General features: G+C 39.3%; 1 protein-coding gene across 4 annotated transcripts in view; it reads right to left on the reverse strand.

The window, feature by feature from the left end:
- The window catches only part of SLC22A15 (solute carrier family 22 member 15), a 141,933-nt gene extending 118,721 nt beyond the window's left edge, over positions 1-23,212 (reverse strand). For 3 of the 4 annotated variants that reach the window (XR_005215266.1, XM_037826287.1, XM_037826285.1), the window contains exons 1-2: positions 22,988-23,212; positions 9,949-10,161 (exon numbers count right to left, since the gene is read on the reverse strand). Coding sequence is in view for 3 of the 4 variants with exons in the window: in XM_037826287.1 (XP_037682215.1) it covers positions 9,949-10,161; positions 22,988-23,074 (300 nt within the window). In the remaining variant the exon portion in view is untranslated. The remainder of the gene's footprint in view (positions 1-9,948; positions 10,162-22,987) is intronic. The other variant, XM_037826288.1, reaches the window with a different exon arrangement.
- Positions 23,213-23,521: the final 309 nt, after the last annotated feature.

Below are 23,521 nucleotides of genomic sequence, written 5' to 3' on the forward strand. Positions count from 1 at the left end.
CAGCTACTATAGCAGCTGGGATGCCTCAAAGACAATTCATTCCAAGTCATGACCCTGGAGTTCCCACAGAGCATCCCCTGGATTCCCATGAAGATAGAGTGTATTGATGTTGCCCAGTTGTGCAACCAGGACAGCCACCTCCCCACACCACAGCTATGGACATATCCATGGAGCACTTGCTGGAGAATGAGGATCACTATCTGCACAGGTGATGTTTATACCTTTAAATACTCCTATTAGGCTGAACAACTACTGACCCTCTAATGGGATGGAGAATATAAGACATGCACCTGTAACTACGAACGTATTTAAATCTGGCACAGGTGCTGGGAAAAAGATATCATGTCTTTATAAGTCTATGATTATATCTATAATTTTGTATTACCATGCAGAGTTCAGATAGATAATCACATATACATCCAAGTATGTGTATCTCAGTGGATATACATGGGTTGCAATGATAAAGAAGACAGATAAGTAAGACAGGAATAGAGAAAGGGGTGGGGAAAAAAAGAGAGTGAGAGTGTGCTCGTTTGAATGTAGTATGTTCCCCAAAACGCCATTTTCTTTGAGTAATCTTGTGTGGGCAGATGTATCAGTGTTGATTATATTGTAATTCTTTGAATGTTTCCAAGGAGATGTGCCCCACCCAACTGTGGGTGATGACTCTGATCGGATAATTTCCATGGAGGTGTTACCCCACCCATTCAGGGTGGGTCTAAATTAAATCACTGAAGCCATATAAATGAGCTGACAAACAGAAGGAACTCAGTGCAGCTGTGAGTGACACTTTGAAGTGCAGCTGAGAGTGACATTTTGAAGAGGAGCTATAGCCTAGAGGGACAGTTTGAAGAAGGCACAGGAGCTGAGAAGAGAGAGAAACTGCAGATGAGAGACAGTTTGAAGACGGCCATTGAAAGTAGACTTTGGCTCCGGAGAAGCTAAGAGAGGACAAACACCCCAAGAGCAACTAAGAGTGACATTTTGTGTAGCCTAGAGAGGAACATCCTGGGAGAAAGCCATTTTGAAACCAGAACTTGGAGCAGACGCCAGCCACGTGCCTTCCAGCTAACAGAGGTTTTCCGGATGCCATTGGCCATCTTCCAGTGAAGGTACCCGAATGTTGATGTGTTACCTTGGACATTTTATGGCCTTAAGACTGTAACTGTGTAACCAAATAAACCCCCTTTTATAAAAGCCAATCCATTTCTGGTGTTTTGTATTCCAGCAGCATTAGTAAACTAGAACAGTCACCATAAGCAAAAATATGGGCAAGTAAATAGACTTTTTTTCTCCTTTTAAGTTTTCTCAAATATGTTTGATAGTTGAATCAAAAATTATAAACTGTCCAATGTTCTAAAAAGATGTGGAGGAAATATTTAAAACAATTATAAACTAAGGAAGGTAAAGGGATGTAAAGTGAGGTGGAGTTTCTACATGTCACTTGAACTGTTTAACTTGACATCAGCAGACTGTGAGAAGTTATGTATACACAATGTAATATCAAGAGCAATCACTAAAAAAAGCTTTACAAAGAGATTCACTCAAAAAACACTATAGTAAATCAAAATGGAAATATAAAAAATGTTCAAGTAATCCACAGGAAGGCAGGAAAAAGAACATAAAGAAACAAAAAAAGAAAGGAACAAAAACAAAAAGTAAAAGGAAAGATATAAGTTTTAACATATAAGTAATTATACTAAATGTGAATGATCTAAATACATCAAATAAAAGACAGATATTAACATAGTTCATTAAAAAACATGACCCAACTACATGCTGTCTACAAGAAAATAATTTCACATATAATTATATAAGGTTGAAAATAAAAAGAGGAAAAAAGATATATCATGCTAACACTAATCAAAAGAAAGCAAGAGTGGCTACATTAATACTAGATAAAGTACACTTCAGACCAGAGAAAAGTATCAAAGACTGAGATGGACATTATATGATGATAAAAAGGGTCAAATCACCAAAAAGACTTAGTAATCATAAATGTGTATGCATCACACAACAGAGCTACAAAATCTGTAAAGCAAAAACTGACAGAATGAAAGGATAAATTGACAAATTGACAATTACAGTTGGAGATTTCAACACCCCACTCCTTTTTTTTTTTTTCAGGTACAAGAGATTTATTACAGAGGTGCTTCCAGAAGACACCATTAACGGAGAAGGGGGACAAGGAAAGGGAAGAAGCTGAGCAAGGGTGTGACTGCAGGTGAAGCCCCAGCCCTGGCCTGCACTGGAAGGCAGCTCGGGAACATGAATTACTCCTCAGAGCATGGCCTTCCTTGAGGGCAGGAAGCTGGGCTTTTAGACCCCCAAAATGACAGTCATGGTCTCAGGTTAAGGGGAGTCAACACCCCTCTCTTGACAATTGACAGAACAATTGGACAAAAAATCAGCAAGGATATAGAACATCCAACAACAGCAGAATATAGATTCTTTCCAAGTGTTCATGGAACACATACTAAGAGAGACCATATCCTGAACCATAACAGAAACTTCAACCAATTTAAAAGTATTGAAATCATGCAGTGCGTTCTCTAACCGTAATGGAATCAAACTAGAAATCAATATCAGAAAGCTAAGAGGAAAATCTCCAAATACCAGGAAACTAAGCAGCACACTACTATAAATAAGGGTCAAAGAAGACTCAAGGAAAATTTAAAAAAATAAAATGAACAGAATTGAAGTGAAAGTATATTATATAAAAATTTGGAAGACACAGAGCAGTGCTGAGAGAAAATTTTATAGCACTAAATGTTTATATTAGAAAAGAGGAAAAGTACCCAACCAATAATCTAAGTTTCCCTTCAAGAATATAGCAAAAGAAAAGCAATATTAATCAAAGGCGGTCAGAAAGAAGGAAATAATAAAGATAAGAGCAGAAGTCAATAAAATTGAGAACAACAACAAAAAAAAAACAATAGAGAAAAATCAACAAAACAAACTGCTGGTTCTTTAAAAAGATCAATAAAATTGACAAACCTCTAGCAAGACTGACAAAGTAAAAAAGAGAGAAGACAGAAATTACCAGTATCAGGAATAAAACAGGGGATATCACTTCAGATCCTGCAAACATCAAGAGGACAATAAGGTAATACTATAAACAACTCTACATACATAAATCTGGCAACTCAGATAAAATGGACCAATTCCTTAAAAAGCACAAATTACTACAACTCACCCAATACCAAATAGATAATTTGAATAATTTTATAACTATGAAGGAAATTGAATTCATAATTTAAAAACTTATGAAAAAGAAATCTCCAGGCTCAGATGATTTCACTGGAGAATTCTACCAAACTTTAAAAGAAGAATTAATGACAAGTCTACACAACCCCTTCCAGAGAACAAAAAAGGAGGAAACACTTCCCAATTCATTTTATGAAGCTAGTACTATCTGATATAAGACAAAAACAATACAAAAATAAAACTACAGACCAACATCCTTCATGAGCATAGAAACAAAAATTCTTAACAAAATAAAACCCTTCAATTTCAGCAAACTGACCAAGTAGAGTTTGATCTACACAATGACCAAGTGGAGTTTATTCCAGAGATGCAAGGCTGGTTCAATATTTGAACAGCAGTGTGATCTACCATCTTACAAGGTAAAGAAGAAAGATCACATGCTCATAAATGCAGAATAAGTACCTGAGAAAAGTGAGACCCAATCGTAATAAAGAACTCTCAAATAAATTGGAAGAGAGAGGAATTCCTCAACTCAACAAAGAGCACCTCCAGAAAACCTACAACTAACATTATACCCAAAGGTGAAAGAGTGAATCCTTTCCTCCTAAGATCAAGAACAAGGCAAGGACATATGCTTTCACCACTCCTATTCAACACTGTGTTGGAAGTTCTAGCCAAAGCAATATGGCAACAAAAGGAAATAAAAGGCACACAGATCTGAAATGAAGAAATAAAACTATTCCTGTTTTTGATGTAATTGTCTTTAAAACTCCCAAGTAATCTTCAGAAAAAGAAAAAAAAAAAAAAAAAAAAAACCTTAGTAATAGTTCAGCAAGGTTACAGGATAGAAGACAAACATAAAAAGTATGTTTTTATATATTCATTCATATTAAATGAATACATAGACACTGAAATTTAAGACATATCATTTATAATCACCAAAAAATGAAATAGGTATAGATTCAAATATACATCTAACAAAGCATGTACAGGACTAAAATTACAGAACGCTGATGAAAGAAATCAAAGAAGGTCTAACACATACAGCATTCATGAACTGGAAGACTCAAGACTTAAGGTGTCCAGTACCTCCAAATTGACACACAGTTTAATGAAACTCCTAGCAAAATCCCAAGAAGATTTTATGTAGATATGTCAAGTATTCTAAAATTTATATGGAAAGGCAAAGGAAGTAGAATAGCTAAAACAATTTTGAAAAAGAAGAATAAAGTGGGAGGAATCAGTCTACCTGACTTCAAGACTTATTATATGACTACAGTAATCAAGACTGTGTGGTATTAATGGAGGGAACAGACACATAGATCAATGGACCTGAATAGAGAATCCAGAAATAGACCCACATAAATATGTCCAATGGATTTTTGCAAAGGTTCAAAAGCAATTTAATGGAAGAAGAATAAGACTTTGCAACCTATAAAAAGGTTAATTTGAGACTGGATCCTGTACTTTAATGTAAAACATAAAACAAACTTTTGGGGAAAAAAATTAGAACATTTTTGGGAGCCTAGAACTAGGCAGAGTTCTTACAGCTGACACCAAAAGCATGATCCTTAAAAGGAAAAACTGATAAACTGGGCTTCATTAAAATTAAAAACAAACTTTTGCTCTGTGAAAGACTCTATTAAGAGGGTGAAAGGACAAGCTACAGAGTGAGGAAAAAAATATCTGCAATCCACATACCCAACTAAGGACTAATATCTCTCAAAATTCAACAGTAAAAAACAAAATCCAACTAAAAAAACGAACAAAAGACATGAACAGACATTTCACTGAAGAAAATATATAGCAAATAAGCCCATGAAAAGATGTTCGATATCATTAACCCCTAGGGAAATGCAAGTTAACACCTGTGATGGTTAGGTTCATGTGTCAACTTGGTCAGGTTTTGGGCCCAGTTGTCTGGTCAAGCAAGCAATGACCTAACTGATACTGCAAGGATATTTGTAGCCGGTAATAAACCAGAAGGCTGGTTTATTAAATTATCAGTCAATTGATTGTATCTGTGGCTGATTATATCAACAAAGGGAGTATCTTCTGCAATGAGAGAATTCAATCAGCTGGATTTAATACAATCATTTGAAGATTTTTAAGGGAGAAGAGAGAGAACTTTCACTTCTTCTTCAGCCAGTCAATCTCTCCTGGGGAATTCATTGAAGATCTTCATTGGAGTTGCGGCTTCCCCTCAGAATTTGGATTCATGCATCCTGTCCTACAGAATTACTCATACAGCTCCACAACTGCATGAGACACTTTTATAAATCTCATATTTACAGATATCTCCTGTTAGTTCTGTTTCCCTAGAGAACCCTGACTAACACAACACCACAAGGAGCTATCATTATGCATCTATCAAAAATGCTAAAATAAAAAATAGTGACAAAACCAAACGCTGGTAAGGATGCAGAGAGACTCAATCACTCAATCATTCATTCATCGCTAGTGAGAACACAAAATGGTATAGCCACTCTGGAAAACAATTTGGCAGTTTTTAACAAAACTAAACATGCAACCATCATATGATTCAGCAACTGAACTCCTAAGCATTTATTCCAGAAAAAATGAAGACAAATGTTCACCCAAAAACCTGTATGCAAATGTTTATAGCAGCTTTATTCTTAAGAGCCAAAACCTGTTAGCAATACATGTGCCGGTTTGAATGTATTGCGTCCCCCAAATGCCATTATCTTTGTGGTCTTGTGGGACAGATGTTTTGGTGCTGGCTAGATTTGCTTGGAATGTGCCCCACCCAGCTGTGGGTGGTGACTTCGGTGGGATATTCCTATGGAGGTGTGACCCCACCCATTCAGGGTGGGCCTTGATCAGTGGAGCCATATAAAACATGCTGACTCATAGAGACTGGATGGAGTGCAGCTGTGAGTGATGTTTTGAAGAAGAGCAAGCTTGCTAGAGAGGAATGTCCTGGGAGAAAGCCATTTTGAAACCAGAACTTTGGAGCAGACGCCAGCCACGTGCCTTCCCAGCTAACAGAGGTTTTCCGGACACCATTTGCCATCCTCCAGTGAAGGTACCTGATTACTGATGTGTTACCTTGGACACTTTATGGCCTTAAGACTGTAACTGTATAGCCAAATAAACCCCCGTTTTATAAAAGCCTATCCATCTCTGGTGTTTAGCATTCTGCAGCATTAGCAAACTAAAACGATACAGATGTCCTCCAATGGGTGAATGATTAAATACACTGTGGTGTCTCAGTAACAAAAAGGAGCATACTATCAACATATGCAACAACATAAATCTATCTCCAGAGAATCAGGCTGAGTGAAAAAAGCCAATCCCAAACCATTACCTGTTATATGATTCCATTTTTATAACATTCTTGAAATGACAAAATTAAAGTACTGTAGAATAGATCAGCAGTTACCAAGAGTAAAGGGGGTGGGAATAGGAAGGGAGTGAATGTGGCTGTAAAAAAGCACCATGAGGGTTCTTTGTGATGGAAATGTTCTGGGTCTTCACTGTATCAAGGTCCATATCTTGTTTGTAATATTATACTACAGTTTTCAAGATGCTACCACTGGAGGAAACCAGGTAAAGGGTAAACGGGATTTCTCTGTATTACTTCTTGCAACCACATGTAAATCTACAATCAACTCAAAATAAAAATTTAATTAAAAACGGTCAGAGGAGCCAGCTTGAAGAGGCTCCCACCAGTAAATTGGGGATAATTTGAGCATCCAAAATAATTAAGGGCCATAATGAATTATAAATTACTGAAAAGAAGAGGAATCTGTGAGTGCATACTGATATAGATAGATGATAGACAGACAGACAGACAGAAAGAAAGATACAGAGAGAAGATAGATAGGAAGGAAAAGGGAGAAGAAAGGGCTCCTGCTTACAGCAGAAAGCAGAATGCCAACTGGTAAATGTGGAGGAAGTGCTATAGTTAAGAAATCATCATTTTGCAACCATCATAGTCTAAATTGGTTCAGGGAAGAACCATCAATAGCTACTAAATTGTGTGTAAGGAGGCCTCTGATGATTATCAGTAAGTTTACATAATCTTAAAATTATTCCCAGTAGCCTACTTATTTGTTGAAATAAATTAAAAAAAAAAAAAAAAAAAACAAAAAAAACAGTGTGCAGGGGAGAAAGCAGACAATATCTTTACTGGATGATCAAAATTAACATTATCAATGAGGAGAAGATGGAGATTGTGTGTCTCCAGATGTGACACCCTGAGAAAGACACAGCATTATTTATGTAGTATTCAGACAGGGGATGTGTAACCAAAATAAGGAACAAAACCAAAACCAAAATAAAGAACACTCCTAATTAAAAAAAAGGGGGGGAGGACCATATACTGCAAAAATATCAATGTAATAATAAAACAAAGGCTGAAGATTAAATGATTCTAAAGAGCCAGGGCTACTAAATGTAAAACGTGATCCTGCACTGGATCCAATACAAGAGGGAAAAAACAATGCTATCAAGGTCTTTATTGGGTTGAGTGACCAAACTGGGTATGGACAGAAGATTAAATAAAACTGTAGATACAATGTTAGATTTCTTGAAGTTGATAACTATACTGTGGTTATGTAAGAGAATGTCCTTAATTTTAGGAAATAAACACTGAAGTATTTGGGCATAAAGGAACTTTAGCATATGCAAGTTTCAAATGGCTTAGAAAAATTATATATAGAAAGAAAGATCAAATTATAATGCCCATGAGGCCAGCTGTTAACCACAGATGAAACTAAAGGCCATAAGGGTGTTCTTTGTACTATTCTTGAAATTTCTGTCAAGCTGAAATTATTTCCAAATAAAAATTTTTAAAAAACATCTCTAGCTGCTGTTATCTATCAAAAAGAATCTAAGAGATGCGTGTACCAATTTGAATTGGACCCATTTCTAAAAATCACAATGATTAAGAGCACAGGCTTCTGAGTTAAGACAAATTTGGGTTCAAATCTCAGCTCTGCCCTTATTAGCTGACCCTGACCTCAAGGAATCTTAATTGCTTCATCTGTAAAATAGAGAAAATAATGTTTACTTCAAAGAGTTATTCTGTCTATTACATGAGATAAGGCTTGTAAAACATCACAATGTCTGGCAGATAGTAATCACTCAATGGTGCTACCTGTTATTTTAAACAATAGTAAAATGCAGTGGTAGTAGTAGTGGTAGTGACTGTGGTGGTAGTTATTGCTGTTGTTGTTACTGGGCCCTAAGATACAAAAATGACGTGAACACAGTTTCTAACCTCAAAGACTTTTAAAACACAGAGGAGAACTACAAACAACAGGCTGAAACATAAGTACACACAAAATGTTACTGCAGCAAAAACAAAAAGTGTATTTACTTCTTCTTGGGAGGGGGTTGGGAAAATTTCATAGGGAAGATGACACTCAAAGTGAGCCCTCAGAAAGGCAGGATTTCACCAGGTAGAGACTGGGGTGAATGGTCAGGGCATTCCTGACCAAGCCAAGGAAACAACAGGTTGAGAGCTCAGTGCATGTGTGGGAAACAGTAAACATTCCCCCTTGGGGAGTGGAGAGAAGAAACGAGCAGTACAGGCTGGAGCTGGAAAAGTATACCCAGGACCAAGTTGTAAAGTATGAAGGTTCTTGAATGTAGCACATTTGGTTTCTAATGTATTCTGTGTGGGATAATCACTGGAGATTTTTGAGTGATAGGGCTGGAGAGTTGTCATAAAACACCGTTGGGCAGTGACTCAAAAAGTTAATCCAGTAATTATCCCTTCAAATGGGGGAAATCCTAAGGATTTAGTATGCCCCACCCAAAGAGTGATAATCACCCAAAGCGTGATAATCAAAATATTCAACAATGAGTAAGGCTGGCTGGTGCCATGGTGCGTGCACAAGCTCAGCAGGGTGGCTTCCAGGCCTGGACTGGAGATGCAGGCAGGGCATCTGGCAAACACACTGGTGTCTCTGCAGGGGAGTAGCCAAGGGGATTCTGGTCATAGCAATCAGAACTGAGAGCTGGAAGAGTCCTGGAGGACCCCTGCTGCACCAGGCATTAACCCCGTAGCTGCTGGATCACAGAGTCCAAGGGTGGGACACAGTGGCAAGAGACAGAGAAGTATTTCAATCTTTTAATAATCAGTACATGAGTTTCCAACTAAGCATAAATCCTGCCTCTCCTAACCCAGGGCTTCTCTTTGCCAGACTGTCTACCCTCAACTGGTTTATCTACAGCTGGCTCAGGAGGTGCTGCCCTTACCAGAATCTTCTCCTTGGCCAGCAAAGCGCCCTTGAAAGTAAGGCTTCCTGCCAACACCAAGTGGCACTGTTTGTATTTCATAGTGTACAGTCAACACACCTCATGTGTTCTATGCATAGGACTGGACCTGACATGAACTGTGGTTGTTACAGATGGGCCATTACACTTCTTTTTACTTTGTTAATTGTTGTGTATGTAATAAAGAGAAATGAAAGATCTAATTCATTTTTCAAAGGGACATTATAATCAAAACACTAACTCTTTTGGGGTTTATATCTTATTTCATGTAACTAGTTTTACCTGCAGTAAAAAGGACAGAGAAAGTGTTCTCATAGGTTATTTTCCTTTGATATATTAAAACCTTTAACTCTCAAATTTACTAGAAAGTTAATTGAAGATGTGGCTGAAATTTAAATCGGCAAAAGAGTGGTTCAATCTGGACAAGGAAAAACATTAATTTAGTGATCAGAATGGCCGGTTTTGCATTTCATTTTTCACTGTTCCTAACGTTACCTCAGAGGCGATCGAGGTGAAGCTGCTGCTGAAATGCACGTGCTTATGGATCTCGCTGCCATTGGCTGTGAGCAGCCAGTCCCCGAAGGCTCGCTCTTCAGCAGCTGAGTGGTTGCTGCGGCTCTGATTTGGCAGGAGCTCGGCCAGGTCCCAGTGGTACGATGGCGTGGCCCCAACCAGGGCAATGAGGATCGCCTCTGTGGCCACGTAGAGCTGAAAGAGTAAACAACAAAACCAAACACTGCAGACTCTCCCAATCTATGTCAAGAACTTACTCAGTAAGCTTGCAAACCTTGAAAGACGGTTTCTTGCTTTTGTTTTTATGAGCTGCAGAAATGCAGACCCTTCATAAACAAAGGAGAAAAATGTTCAAAGGAAGCTTCATTTGTAAAAAACCCTTTCAAGCTTCATTTGTAAAAAAAAAGGGTTTTCGTTTACAGGTGAGGTATATCTGAGACTGAGGACTGCAGGTAGATGGCCCAGCACCTGAGGATTACCTTATCAGCTTTGATTTAAAAGACCAACAGGCCAGCTCTTTTCCTTCTCAACACTATACTTTCTACTTAGATAAGCAGTCACTAGGGTGCCAGGATTATCTTGCCTTGGATTCATAATCCAAACAACAAGACTTCTTGTGACATAGTTAAGTGTCTCAGAAAACAGCATAAATATCCACTTGCAAATATGTAAAAACAGAATCTTTTATGAAAGCAGGTAAGCAAAACATGTACTTGAGTAGGTACTGTTTTAAAGTATGCTATATTATTCATAATAAGATTTAAAGAAATTAAAGGCCCAGGTATAGATACATTCACTCCATAATCTTTGGCTGTGCTTAATCGTTGTTTAATTTCACTTGCTTAATTTAGTTGCCCTCCATACAGAAAAGAATATTTCACTCATTCATTCAATAAATATTTATTGAGCACATAGGCCATTTGTCCCTGATTGTTCTGGGTTTTTCAGAGCTATTCACAATTGGGTTTATAAAGTGTCAAACCCTGTGCAGCATTTTTATGCTATAGTTTCCATTTACCAGCCCTCATTGTTGGATGATTATATTTCAAGTTCAAAATAGATTAGGAAAACCCAGAATTATTCTGCACTATAATGAAACAGTCTTACTTTAAGAAATCATCTCTATTAACTTAAAACTTGATATAGCTGAAAATACCTTTAAAAAGAATAAGTGTTTTTAATAAATGCAAAAGTGTGTGGTTTTCCTACAGCATGTAGTAATATCCCCACTGAATGGATGAGCTGACTGAGGCACAAAAAGGTGGAAGGACTTGCCAATAGTTTGGGCCAGAGGCTACTTCCACACCGTTCTGTAAGGGCATATTCAGCTGTTAAGTGAATAATAAGCTAAAGAGCCAAAGGCAGAGTAATTTATCACAAGTAGACAACGGAATTACTGTCAAGGAAAGAGAAAAGAAGTCATGATATTGTGTCTGTCATAACAGAAAGCTAATGGAAAACCCAAGAGGTAGTGATCTTTCTACTTTCAGTGAGGCTGAGAGTACGTGAGTTGGCCCCTACCTATTCTGAGCCATGTGATGGTGGGCCTCTCTGGAGATGTGCAAAGCTGCCACAGGTCAGTACGTGTGGGTGATTTATTATAAAATGCAAAGGAAAACACATTCCTAGATTTATAGTGCTCCTCCTGGCCCTGATTTGCATATTATTAAGGAAGTTTTAGAACAGGAGGCAATCAGCTTATAAAAAAATAAAAGCCTTAATAATTACAAGAATAGATAGATTACACATTTAGCAATGGCTATAATTACAAAGCCATTTTTCATGCTTTTTAGTAACTGACACCCCCCTCCTCCCCCAATTATGATCTGCTGCAACTCAACTGATGTGGCATAAGAAATGAAGAAAAAGGGGCAAGGGAACCCAGAAGGAGGTGACTCAAGACACATTTTCTAGTGAACACACAACCTTCAATCCAAGCAAAGCGAAACAGCCACATTTTCTCTCTAAGTGTGCTCTTTTCTGCCTTTGTTCATACTGTTTACCTCACCTGGAAGGCACTTTCTTCTGCTGTGAATATCTGAACCTTTCCCATCCTCCAAGATGCAACTCAAATGTCACCTCCTCCAAGAAGCCTTCTCTAGCCTTGTCTGCCTCTCCAACCCCTCCAGCTTGCCCCAAAAGCTCCACCTAGAACTTTGAGTACTTATCATTTTCTTTATGGCATTTTATTTACATATTTGCTTGTCTTATTTTTCCTACTGGATTATACTATTATATTGAGGACAGGATCCATGTCTGATTCATTTTTGAGTTCACAAAACAAATAACATAGGACCTTGATACATGACATCACAGACTCAGAATGGAATATTAATGGAAAACACTTACATAATGCTATGTGCCAGGCACTGTTCTAAGTGTCTATTGCATATATATTAGCATCATTTTTAAAACCTGGATTGTTCTAGGAAAAGCAATGGACCTAGATAAAAGAGGAAATGCTCCAAAGGATCCTCTAATCTGCAGTGTGTTTCACTGTAGAGGCTACCATTCTCAAGAGAAACGGCAATTTGAAGAAGGCAGTTCAGAAACAAAGAAGAAGTATTGATATAGATCCTTATTCATAACGTAAGCAACTGTGAAACCTAGTTAACTAGTATTGTCTGAATTAACCAGCATTAACCAACATTATTCCTAGCATTCTGAAGGTGGCATAAGCATTTTGCACCTTACTCATCTCCTCTGCCCTCCTCCCACCTCTTGCAATATCTCCCTCCCCTGCCCCAGGCATACACACACCCCAGGTCTGCAACTGAACACACAAGGTCCCAGCTTTATGTCACTGGAAACATGCCGCTCTCCTACACAGTGCCAGCCTCAATGAAACAGCATCGTCTTTTCATCTTTTCCAACACCCATAGTCATGCTCGGTTTTGCTAACCAGTGAAGGTGACAAAGTAGGCAGGTGGTTATAATATTGCATGAGAAATGCTACGAAAGGGACATGTGCAGGGTGGTGAGAAAGCCAGAGGAGAGGAATCTCATCCAGCATGAGAGATTAGGGAAGAGAGGTGATGCCTAAACTCTGCCTAAAGGTTTAATGCCTGGTCCTCTTCAACCACAGTCACATTTACACCGGTCATATGGTCATACGAAAGTCACAGATGGTTCAGCAGCTACCCAGCCATGGGGATGTGCCACCTACACATGGAATATGGAGGAAGTTTTTGAATATGGGGGAGGTTTTTCTCGGTTTGCCATCTTTGTGACAATTTCACATAGCTCACATCCTACTCCATTTCCCCAGGGTACAAATATTTTCTCATTCTTCTGTCTACTACTATTCTACAGCTCCCAAGCACATATTCATCCACACATTCTTTGCCTAATGAAATCGCACCCATCAGCAGATGGGTCTTAAAGCCACAATAAGAAACCACCATCCATTCTCCTTCGGAGTGGGTCTGACAACATCACAAATACATCATTATCTTCTCTAGCTCTACCTCCTGGGAAGGAGAACAAGTGCCACAGATGGCTGGGGTTTTTTCCCCCTTTCAATGTAATTATAATTAGAAAAATGACTAAAATGCACAAGGGGATTGAAATTTTTAAAGTTTCAAAAAGTGAGGGTTTTAAAAGTAATTTTATATTACACCATTATGAGCTTTGATAGCACTTTCTCAGGAAACAAAAAAAAGTCTATAAAAATTATCTCATCAGCTACCTAGTGTTATGAAGTCATGGTATGATGTTTATTTCCTAAGTGGGAAACATGAGACAGCAATTAGGTGAATTGTTCAAGGTGTCCTATAACATGAACACAAAACCAAGATGAGAATAGGAGCAATCTAAATTTGGGGTCAGAGCTTTTTAAAGAGGACAAAGATGATTTTATTGTTGTCATTACTATTAGTTATGGATTCAGTGCTCAGTTTTCAGACTTAACCCAAAGCATTACATGGGCAAGACCGTAATCATGAAGGCAGGGACTATATGCCTAATGTCCAGCACGAACATTTGTTGAGTGACATAGTGATATTTAAAATTTACACTCGCATAACCTGAATAACTGGTGTCTCTAAGTCCAGAGCCTTCCCCACTCCAGTCCTTGCTCATAATGACACCAGATCAGTCACCCTGAGACATGCCTCATGAAGCTCTTCTGATCAACTCAAATTAATGGATACAATTCAAACTCTCTCGCACTAGTGTATTCAATTCCCCAAACAGGACTTATTCATTTGTCAAAGAGGCAATTTGTGTAGTGTGAAAGCATATGGAATCTGTACACCTGAGTCTGAACCTAAGCTCTAGTAAACTTTTGCAATTAAAAACTTCTCTAAACTTCATTTTCTGACCAGTATAAGAATACAAGCTAGTGATACATCTTAACCTACTTCACAGAGCTGCTCTGAGGGTGGAATGGGGTGTTTCTATAGCCAACACTATACAAACAGTATATCTCACTATGCAAATAGTATGTATCAGCGGTTGCCAAACTGTGGAGTCGGATTCCCAGGCTTTCAACCAATTATTCAACCTACATCTGTTTTGCTCTCTTTCAAGTAAAATAAGAATTTTACTGACCATCTTTACTTCTGTAATTTTTAAAAATTTTTAGTGAGTCCTGACACTTTCCAACACGCTGTATTACTAGCCTTAGGTGATAACAAAGACAGATATGTTCCTTCGGGGCACTTACATTGAAGCGAGGACAACAGATATATCCAAAGCTATGAATATAAGGCAGATTGTGCCAAATGCTATATTAGCTATAGTAGCATGAAGTTTATGGAAGGACAAAGAAAGCAGACATGAATTCCAACTATGGGAATCAGGAAAAGGTTGTAGAGAACATGATACATGAGCAAGGTAGTAAAAGACTGCCAGGGGGTTAATTAAAACAAAAATCAGGGGAAGGAAGTCCTAGGCAAGAGAAAGATTCCAATCAGAGTCAGGAAAGTAAAGAACATATTTTAGGGTTCTGTAAAGAAGTATTACATGGCTAGTTCAGCTTTTCGCAAACTTCAGTAATCTGAAAAACCCCTTCAAGGGTTTTATATACTCATTCTCTGCAGGCTTTATTTACTTAAAAGTAATCTGTTAATCAATTCAAATTTTTCAACTTAACTAAATTTGTAGAGAAATGAAGTTTTATATCAACAAATATATCACTTGCCAGATAAGATTATAAAAATAAATACAATGTTACAATATCAAGTGTCAGTTAGTATGTTTCTGTTTAAAGTGGACCACAAGAGATATTTTTGGGCAAGATTTGAAGGGTGAAAGTGAAGGAGCAACCTTTGTTTGTTTTGCACTCCAAAGATATATGTTAGATGTTTTCGTACCTCACATACCATGTCACTTATTTGTTGGCTGATCTCATTGGCGTGGCACATTAACTGGACCTGTGAAAGTGGGTAACTGCTCCACCTTCTCCTGGATCCTCTCTCAGCTTCTCTGACTCCTTGGCCAGCTATAGGTTTAGTTCCATGATGAAGGGCATCCGCTTTAGCAAGTTTGGAAGCCGTGAGATCTAACACAGATTCCAGTCAATTCTGATGGGTTACAGCTTGTATCTTCCCTTCCCAACTGCCTGCTCTGCAGATTTCAAACTCCAGGATCAGATACAAAGACAACAGCCTTACAGAGATTGCTGAACGAGCTCTCATAGTTGTATATGATCAAATTCCCAAATTAGACATTCATCAATTAGATATATAATCATATATATAAGTGTGTATGTGATGTGTGTGTGAGTGTATACACACATACATACATCTCCATCCTAGTAGTTCTGCCTCCTGCTTCTCTGGTTGAACTATCACTGCTACAATCTTAAACAAATATGCAAAATATCAGCATTTATTAAATCTGCAAGCAGGTTCATGTGTGTTTGTGATATTATCTGCATTGTTCGAAATGTTTCATAATTTAAAAAGAAGTTTTAAAAGAAAAACAAATATGAAAACAGAATGTTACTAAATTCTAACTAGGAAACATTTTCTGCCAAAGTCTGAAGCTTCTTTAATTCTACTTCTTTCCCTTTGTTAAAACAGAAATATTTGCAAATTTTTGAGAAGAACTAACATCAAATGAGACTTTCTCCTTATATAAAAAAGGATTAAAGAAGAATTAAAAAGAGAATAATCTTCTCACTTTATCTTAACGCTGTTTAATATTATTTCCATATTTTACCTAAATCTACTGTGGAAGCATTCTTTGGGATGTTAGAGAATGCAGGAAGAGGTAAGATTAGAAAACAACTGATGGAGTAATATGGAATCAAGTACAAAGGTGAGAAGATATGCTTAGAAAGAGGGTAGAGATATGTCTTGAACACCATAGTGAAACATTATGATAGGCGAGGATAAAAATAAATTTTGAAATAAAAGGAAGGGATACTGAAGAAGTTCATATCTAGTAACTTCTAATTTTAGAAGTTGAGGTTCAGACAAAGAGCACCTGGAAGAATGAGAGGAATGCAACCAGGAGCTTGAGAAGAGTGGGAAACAATCAACTGGGGAGAATTAAAAGCCAGAGCAAACAAAAGCCCCAATAATATGGGCTGTGTGGAATTTGGAACAGGGAAAAAGAGGAAACAAACTACCTACATTTCCAACCAAAGAGAATTGACTAAGGAAATTATAGCTTAGCCATACAATGGAATACTATGCTGCAATCATTAAAAAATACATAGTTCATTTATGAGCACAGCAAAGCATTCACAATATTGTTAAGGGACAAAATCAGGTTGCAATACACATTTTGACAAAAATAAAGATAAATGTACATATTTGTATAATAAAAAGTCTGGAGGGCTATACACCAGAAGTTGAACATATTTTATTTCTGGGTGATAGAAGGTCTAATGTTCATTTTCTTTTTGCTTTTCAATATTTTCTATTTATTTCTACAATTACCATGTATTATTTGATAAGTACTATAAGCCTCCCATGAATGTAGATGTTAGTTTCTGTTTGGTCAATGAAGTCAGAGAGGAGATGTCTGTGCTGTGTCTTTGGATTTGATGTCCTCTTCCTTCTAAGACAGCCTGCAACTGTGGTCATGAACCAAACCAGTATTCCAACAGCCTTAGGGTCAGCAATGACAAAATGCCAGCTTATTGCTGAACATTGGGCAATGTTCAGAAATCATGAACTTACAAAGTAAATTAAGCTCTCATGGTCCAGCCAATTGCAGATAGCCAGGTAAAGACTAAAGGGTCATCTGCCTAAGTTTGCTCAGCCACCTCATGGCAGAGTAGCACAGCACTTGAGTTTAGTGTTCTTTCTGCTATATTCACAATGCCTGACTTACCATTTTTTACTTCTTTTCCCGCTCTCTTGGAAGTTTATACATTCTGTGAGTGTAAACATAAAGCAGGGGGCGGGATGTCCTTGTCAGGTATGCTGCTGGGAATACATGCATTACAGGCTTCAGGTTAGTCACTTTCCAAGGCACAGTGAGATGTTCCAGGCTCAAAGGAGCCCCCTGAACCTTCCAGATGCCTTATCATATATCTCCACAACTTCCCTAGATGGAAATCTAAATTCCTGGTAGATTTGCAGAGTCATCTGCCTTACATCAAGGAGGCAGTGTCTGTGGTTCAGTCACTTTGGCCTGCGGTGTTCCCCACACCTACACTGGTGGAACTCCAGGCAGTAGTTCCCCAGATCATCATACACCTCTCACAAGACCCACACTCCAAGACATAATCTGAAGACAGACAGAACTATTCTGAGCCCAAAACTTGCTCAAACCAACAGAGATGGTCATGGTGGAGAAGCTCTTCCTAATGGTTCTCAGCATAGCTGAACTCCTTGTGGTGGTGTGAATCCTCTGAGGCAAGAGGGCTGGTATTAATGACCTAAATACAATAAGATCTTCACTGTTTATGGTGTGAATTTAATTATTTGCTTACTGTAGAGAGGTTAGGAGAACCAGCTATCTCTTCAACAATACATCAAAGGGTAGTCTCTCTATGAATCTGAGGAGCAGGGTTGACAAAGGCAAGCAGATAGGGGAGGGAGCTGTGACATCATTTGCTTATCAAGACTGTTCTATATAAAGTTTTATAAAGCACTCTGAACAAAATTCATCACTCCCTACCCTCCTAAGTATTACATGATCAGAAGTCACATGCATAATTGATGAAAGGAATATCAATAAAAAAGAGTGATCTGTTCTTTTCATGCAGTAAACTGTAGTATCCTCTCCTAGGTATGCAAATCTCCTTTTCTTTACTATTTTTTATTTTAAAAATTTCATATAGAAAAGAAAAATTTAAAAAAAATACAATTCATGAATCCAAAATCAAAAACAACAAATAACATTTTATATTTGCTTCAGATTTTAAAAATACAGTATTATGGATACAGATGAAATTCCCTTCCCTTTGTACCCCTCTCCAGTCCTGTTTCTCTCTCTTCCTTCTGAAGAGACCAACAGTCTCATAAATTGGGTGTCAATCCTTCTGCTCCATGTTTTTATACTTCTACAACATTGTTCATATACACTCATAAACCAACTGCAGTATTGTTTTGTGTTTTTAAATTTTGTATTAAGTGTATGTGGTATATTGAAGGTATCACTCTGGTTTTTTTTTTTTTTTTCCACTTAACATTGTGTTTTAGAGATTTATCCATGTAGCTGTATGTAGACCTTTGTTCTAGTTTGCTAATGCTGCCAGAATGCAAAACACCAGAAATGAACTGGCTTTTATAAAGGGGGTTCATTTGGTTACACAGTTACAGTCTTAAGGCCATAAAGTGTCCATCAACAAATGGTACCTTCACTGGAGAAAGGTCTTTGGCATCCGGAAAACCTCTGTTAGCTGGGAAGGCACGTGGCTGGCGTCTGCTTCCTTCTAGGTTGCATTTCAAAATGGCATTCTCCAAAATGTCTGCATCAGCTTCCAACGGCCATCTTCAAAACGTCTCTGAGCTCCAGCTCTCTATGAGCTCCTTCTGTCTGAGCTTATATAGTGCTCCAGTAAACTAAACAAGGCCCACACCAAATGGGCAGGGCCACACCTCCACAGAAATTACCCAATCAGAGTTATCACCTACAGGTGGCTGGTCACATCTCCATGGACACTGAACCAATAGGTTCCAACCCAATCCACACTAATACGTCTGCCCCCATAAGAATGCATCAAAGAACATGGCTTTTTCTGGGGGACAGAAATATACAAACTGGCACAACCTTATTAATTCATTTTAACTGTTATATCCTATTGAATTTATGCCACAATTGAATTATCTGCTCCCTTTTTGAGTCATTTAGGTGGTTCCTGATTTTTGTTATTAAAAACATTTCTGCAATAAACATCCTGTACATATCTCTTTATGCATATGAGCAAGAAATACTGTAGGTTGTATACTTAGGAGTCCAATGCTGGAGTTTATTTTTACTATGCAGTACCAAACTGGTCTCTAAATGGAGTGGGTAGTTCCCATTTCTCCTCATTTTCATCACATCTGTACTGTTAGTCTTTTTAATGTTTGCTCATCTAATACATGTGACATGATATTTCATGGCCATTTTAATATACCTGTCCCAGATGACCACTAAAGTTAATCACCTTTTCATGTGTTGACTATTATAGTTTCCTCTTCCGCAAAATACCTATTCACTCATTCCACTTTCTAAAGCACTATGAAAAGGTATTTATTGCATGGATGATATTAAAGATATTTACTGCACTGGTAGTTCTAGGATATGAAATATGACATTGGGGTTATTAAGAGTTTTCATAAAAATAATGTCTTCCTGAACACAAGTACTGCACCTCAGGCTGAGGTTCACAGTAGGATCCCAAATTTACTGGTAAAAGTAATGTTTGTCACAGGTGACATGTTCCTGTTGGTTAATGCATTTTTAAAATCCTGTGCAAATTATACTACAATCTACACTTCATGATCCTGACGAAAATGAAGCTGGAGCCTCTGGGTTTAGAGCAAAGAAGTAGGTTCCATTTTCATTTTATGTGTAAAGGAATCAAGAAACAAAGAATTATATTTCAAACTTCTTCCAAATAGCTGGCAAACAAGCACACACAGACACAAACACAACATAGTGATGATGGTGCCAACTCTGAATCACCACGGGAAAATGGAAACAGTAATAAAGTAAACAGAATTATTTATATTTAAATACCACAAACGGCTCTCACCCTAGGGAGGGCATGTATATCTTAGTGGTAAGAATTTTTCTAATTACAAAACTATAACTCTTATTGCTTGCTCATAAGACAACTATTTTTATATAAAGCAATTTTTCTCCTTTGGCTTTTTGCTTATGTACTGTAAAAACTACATATCACTATTAACAGGGTATTTGCATCTTAGAATGCTGCAGAGAAATCTATAAAAATCTGCATCTATTCTTTATGTATCTGAAAGTTGACAACCATGGAGAAGTCCAAAAACTGTGTTTGCAATGAGTGTGGCAGTAAATCTCCTAGCAAAGGGCACTGGATATTGAGGAACTTCTGATGATCTACATGATGGTATCAATAATTCAAGAAACAGTTTAACTAAAAGACTTCTAAAGTTGGCTTTGGAATACGGTTTTGTCTTCTGAGTTTGAACTTGGATGTGTTTGAAGTAAAAGAAGTTAAAACCTCTCTAAACAAAAAATAAAGGTCCCAGAAAGAAAAAAATGCAAAATGATCTGTCAAGTTCCCATCTCTGTCCCTCTAGTTTTGTGTCTCTCAGCTTGGGTTGGTCATTAACAAATCACAGATGGAGTAAAGGCTGAAGCAGAGGTTTCCTGTCCGGCAGTGCTGCTGTGCAGCTGGTCTGTGCCTTCCTTGTGCAGTGGCAGATTAGCGCTTTGGTTTTAAAAGCAGACAAACATCGAAGTTCTTTCATTTAAGTCTGTTACTCTGTGAAAAGGGCTTCTTACTTTCCCCTCTGTTGAGGAAAGCAACCACCACAAAAAAGATGAAAGCATCTGTGATTCAAGTATGCAATGGAACTTCCCGATAACGCCCACTCCCCAAGCCAGCCCCCGAAGCCCAAAGCGTCTCTAACCATAGGCTTTGGTAGAGAGTTCTGTACAGAACTCAACTCTCATTTCAGGACCACTTGGATCATGTATTTCAGTGGAGTGGATGAGTACTCATAAACATGTAACAGCTGTGAAGGATGCATTTCTGCCTGGACTGGAATGTCTCCTCCATTCATAAAGGCACAGCTACAAGGCACCTCCCCAGTCCACATCTACAAGATAAACCAATCAGTCCCTCATTTCTAATCCTCTTAGACCTGGCCCTTCCGTTGCAAACACTGACCATATGTCAGTCAGGGTTTATTGAGCATCAACAGTCACGGGAAAGAGCAACACTTGAGACTCTTTAGAACCAAACTCTAACCAACTGGGGCAACCATAAACAAAAGAAAGTGGGGGGAATTTAACAGGTTCTGAACCCAGAACTTTTAATACTACACCCTACTCAAGACAAACTTATTCCAAGTAGGTGGATACCTGGCTAGGCAGATAAGAGGGTAACACAGTATGTAGACAGAGGTAAGGATGGTGAGGTGAGGTTGCTCAGAGAGGGAGTTATGTTCCTGGGATTCTTGGTGAGAATGAGAGAACAGGAAAACAATTTTCTCAAAGAAACAGTATTACATATAAAGATCAGGCATCATGGTTATAATTCTATTTTATCCATATTTCAGTTATATTATGGGGTTAAATATTCCCCATAGGGAAAGTATATTTAAAGCTAAAACAAAGAGTTTAAAAGAACTTCAGAATATCACAAATTTGTGAGCTGAGAACTTATATGTCATCCATCATTTGACCTGCTCTTCTGGCTGGTGATGAAATCAACCAAACTTTCAAACATTTCAATGGAAAAGAGAATCATTAAATCAGCCCCTCTCTCCTGCATCTTCCTATTAAGCAACTGGCCTTATGCAAGGTTTAAGCGACTGGTGGTAGTTGTACACCATCCACCCACCCCACCCACCCCCGTTCTTCCCCAGAATAACTTTCAACACATGTTAGCTATCATTACTTGTTTAACTATCTGCCTGCCCCACTCCACCCCACCTCCATTAGAATGCAAGCTTCAGGAGGGAAGGGACTTCGAAGCTTCTGGCACACAGTAGGCACATATTAAATATGTATTGAATGAAGGAATGAGTAAATGGCTGGCTTTAGCAGGTAACAAAAGAGGATTTGTGAATGAAATGCCTTTAGAATATCCGGAGAAGCAACTGATGTCAAAAGGACCATTTAACTTAGCAAAGAAAGAGGTACTGTGGCTTGGCAAAGTGTATCTGTAATGACTTTCAGGCCATGGAACCAGACCTAGATTTCTAGGTTAGGGTGTGCAAGTATGTTCAGAGAATTCTGCACAATGAAGGAGTGATTCCATTTTATAACCACACATTGTAGATGGCACTATTCTGCTTATAAAACTCTCAACTCGAGGCTGGCCTCAAAGCAGAATGACCCAGCAGAACTTAAACTAGAGACACATAAATCCTATGCACTGAAAACTGCTGGAATAGGTAACCCCCTAAAGTCCCGAATAAGAAGAGCAGCAGATACCCAGAACTAAAGGAAGCCATTCTAGATCCGACCTTTTGTCTGGAGGGTATCAGGGGTACTTCTGAGTCTTAGATTCCAAGGTGACGGTGCCACAGGTTAGGGTAACAATTCCCATTAGTGTCTGCAGCTTAATACAGTGCAATTTTGCATCCCTTATTAACCAGCGAACTGGTTGAAACACCCCCTCAATATGCTCCTTGCCCAGCCGAGGTAGGAGGGGGAACGCCAGGACCTGCAGAATCGGACCAAAGGAAGAGGAGAAAGCTTCGCGGGCCCTCTGGCGACCTTGGCATTCGTCCGACCCAGGTCACAGAGCGAGGTGGGAGGGAGGGAAGGCTCGCCCACAACCTCGGGTGTCTGCGGAGCCTCGGCATCCGGGGCCTGGCGTTCTGAGAGCTGAAGCCTCACTCGGGACAGGAGGGCCGTGGGGAGGGGAAAGCCGGGGGGTGGAGAAGGGAGGTGACGGGCCGGCGGGAGGACTCACCTGCAGCAGCACCGCCAGAAGGAAGCACAAGTACATCTGGTAGACGCCCATCTCCCCCACCGCCTGGAACGCCTCCTCCACCTCCATGGCGGGTGCGCTCCCCCGGCCCGGGGCGTGAGTACGGCCCGGGCCAGCGGCCGCGGTCCAGCCCGCCCCCTCCGCCCCGCCGGGAGCGGCGCGCGACCCCTCGGAGCCCGGGAACCGGCTGGGATCCGCCGGGGCGGAGGTGGGAGCGTAGGAGGCGGCGGGGCGGGGCCGCGCGTCTGCGCTGGCGGCGGCGGGAGGCGGGGGCCGAGGGACCGCGAGGAGGGCGGGGTCCCGGCCGGGGGAGCGGGGTCGCGCGGGCGGGGCGGGGCGGGACTGAAGAGCTGAGGGCGTTCCAGTTAGAGGGCTGGATATTTTGTCTCCCGACCTCGGTGTTTCCTGGGTTTTTTTTTTGTTTGTTTGGCTTTTTTGTTTCATTGAGAGATCGGTGGCTGCGGCGCCCAAAGTGAAAGGAAAGAGGAAGTAGGGTCGGGCGTGAGGTATCTTTTC

Source organism: Choloepus didactylus, chromosome 2 (assembly GCF_015220235.1).
Source record: "Choloepus didactylus isolate mChoDid1 chromosome 2, mChoDid1.pri, whole genome shotgun sequence".
Lineage (NCBI taxonomy): Eukaryota > Metazoa > Chordata > Mammalia > Pilosa > Megalonychidae > Choloepus > Choloepus didactylus.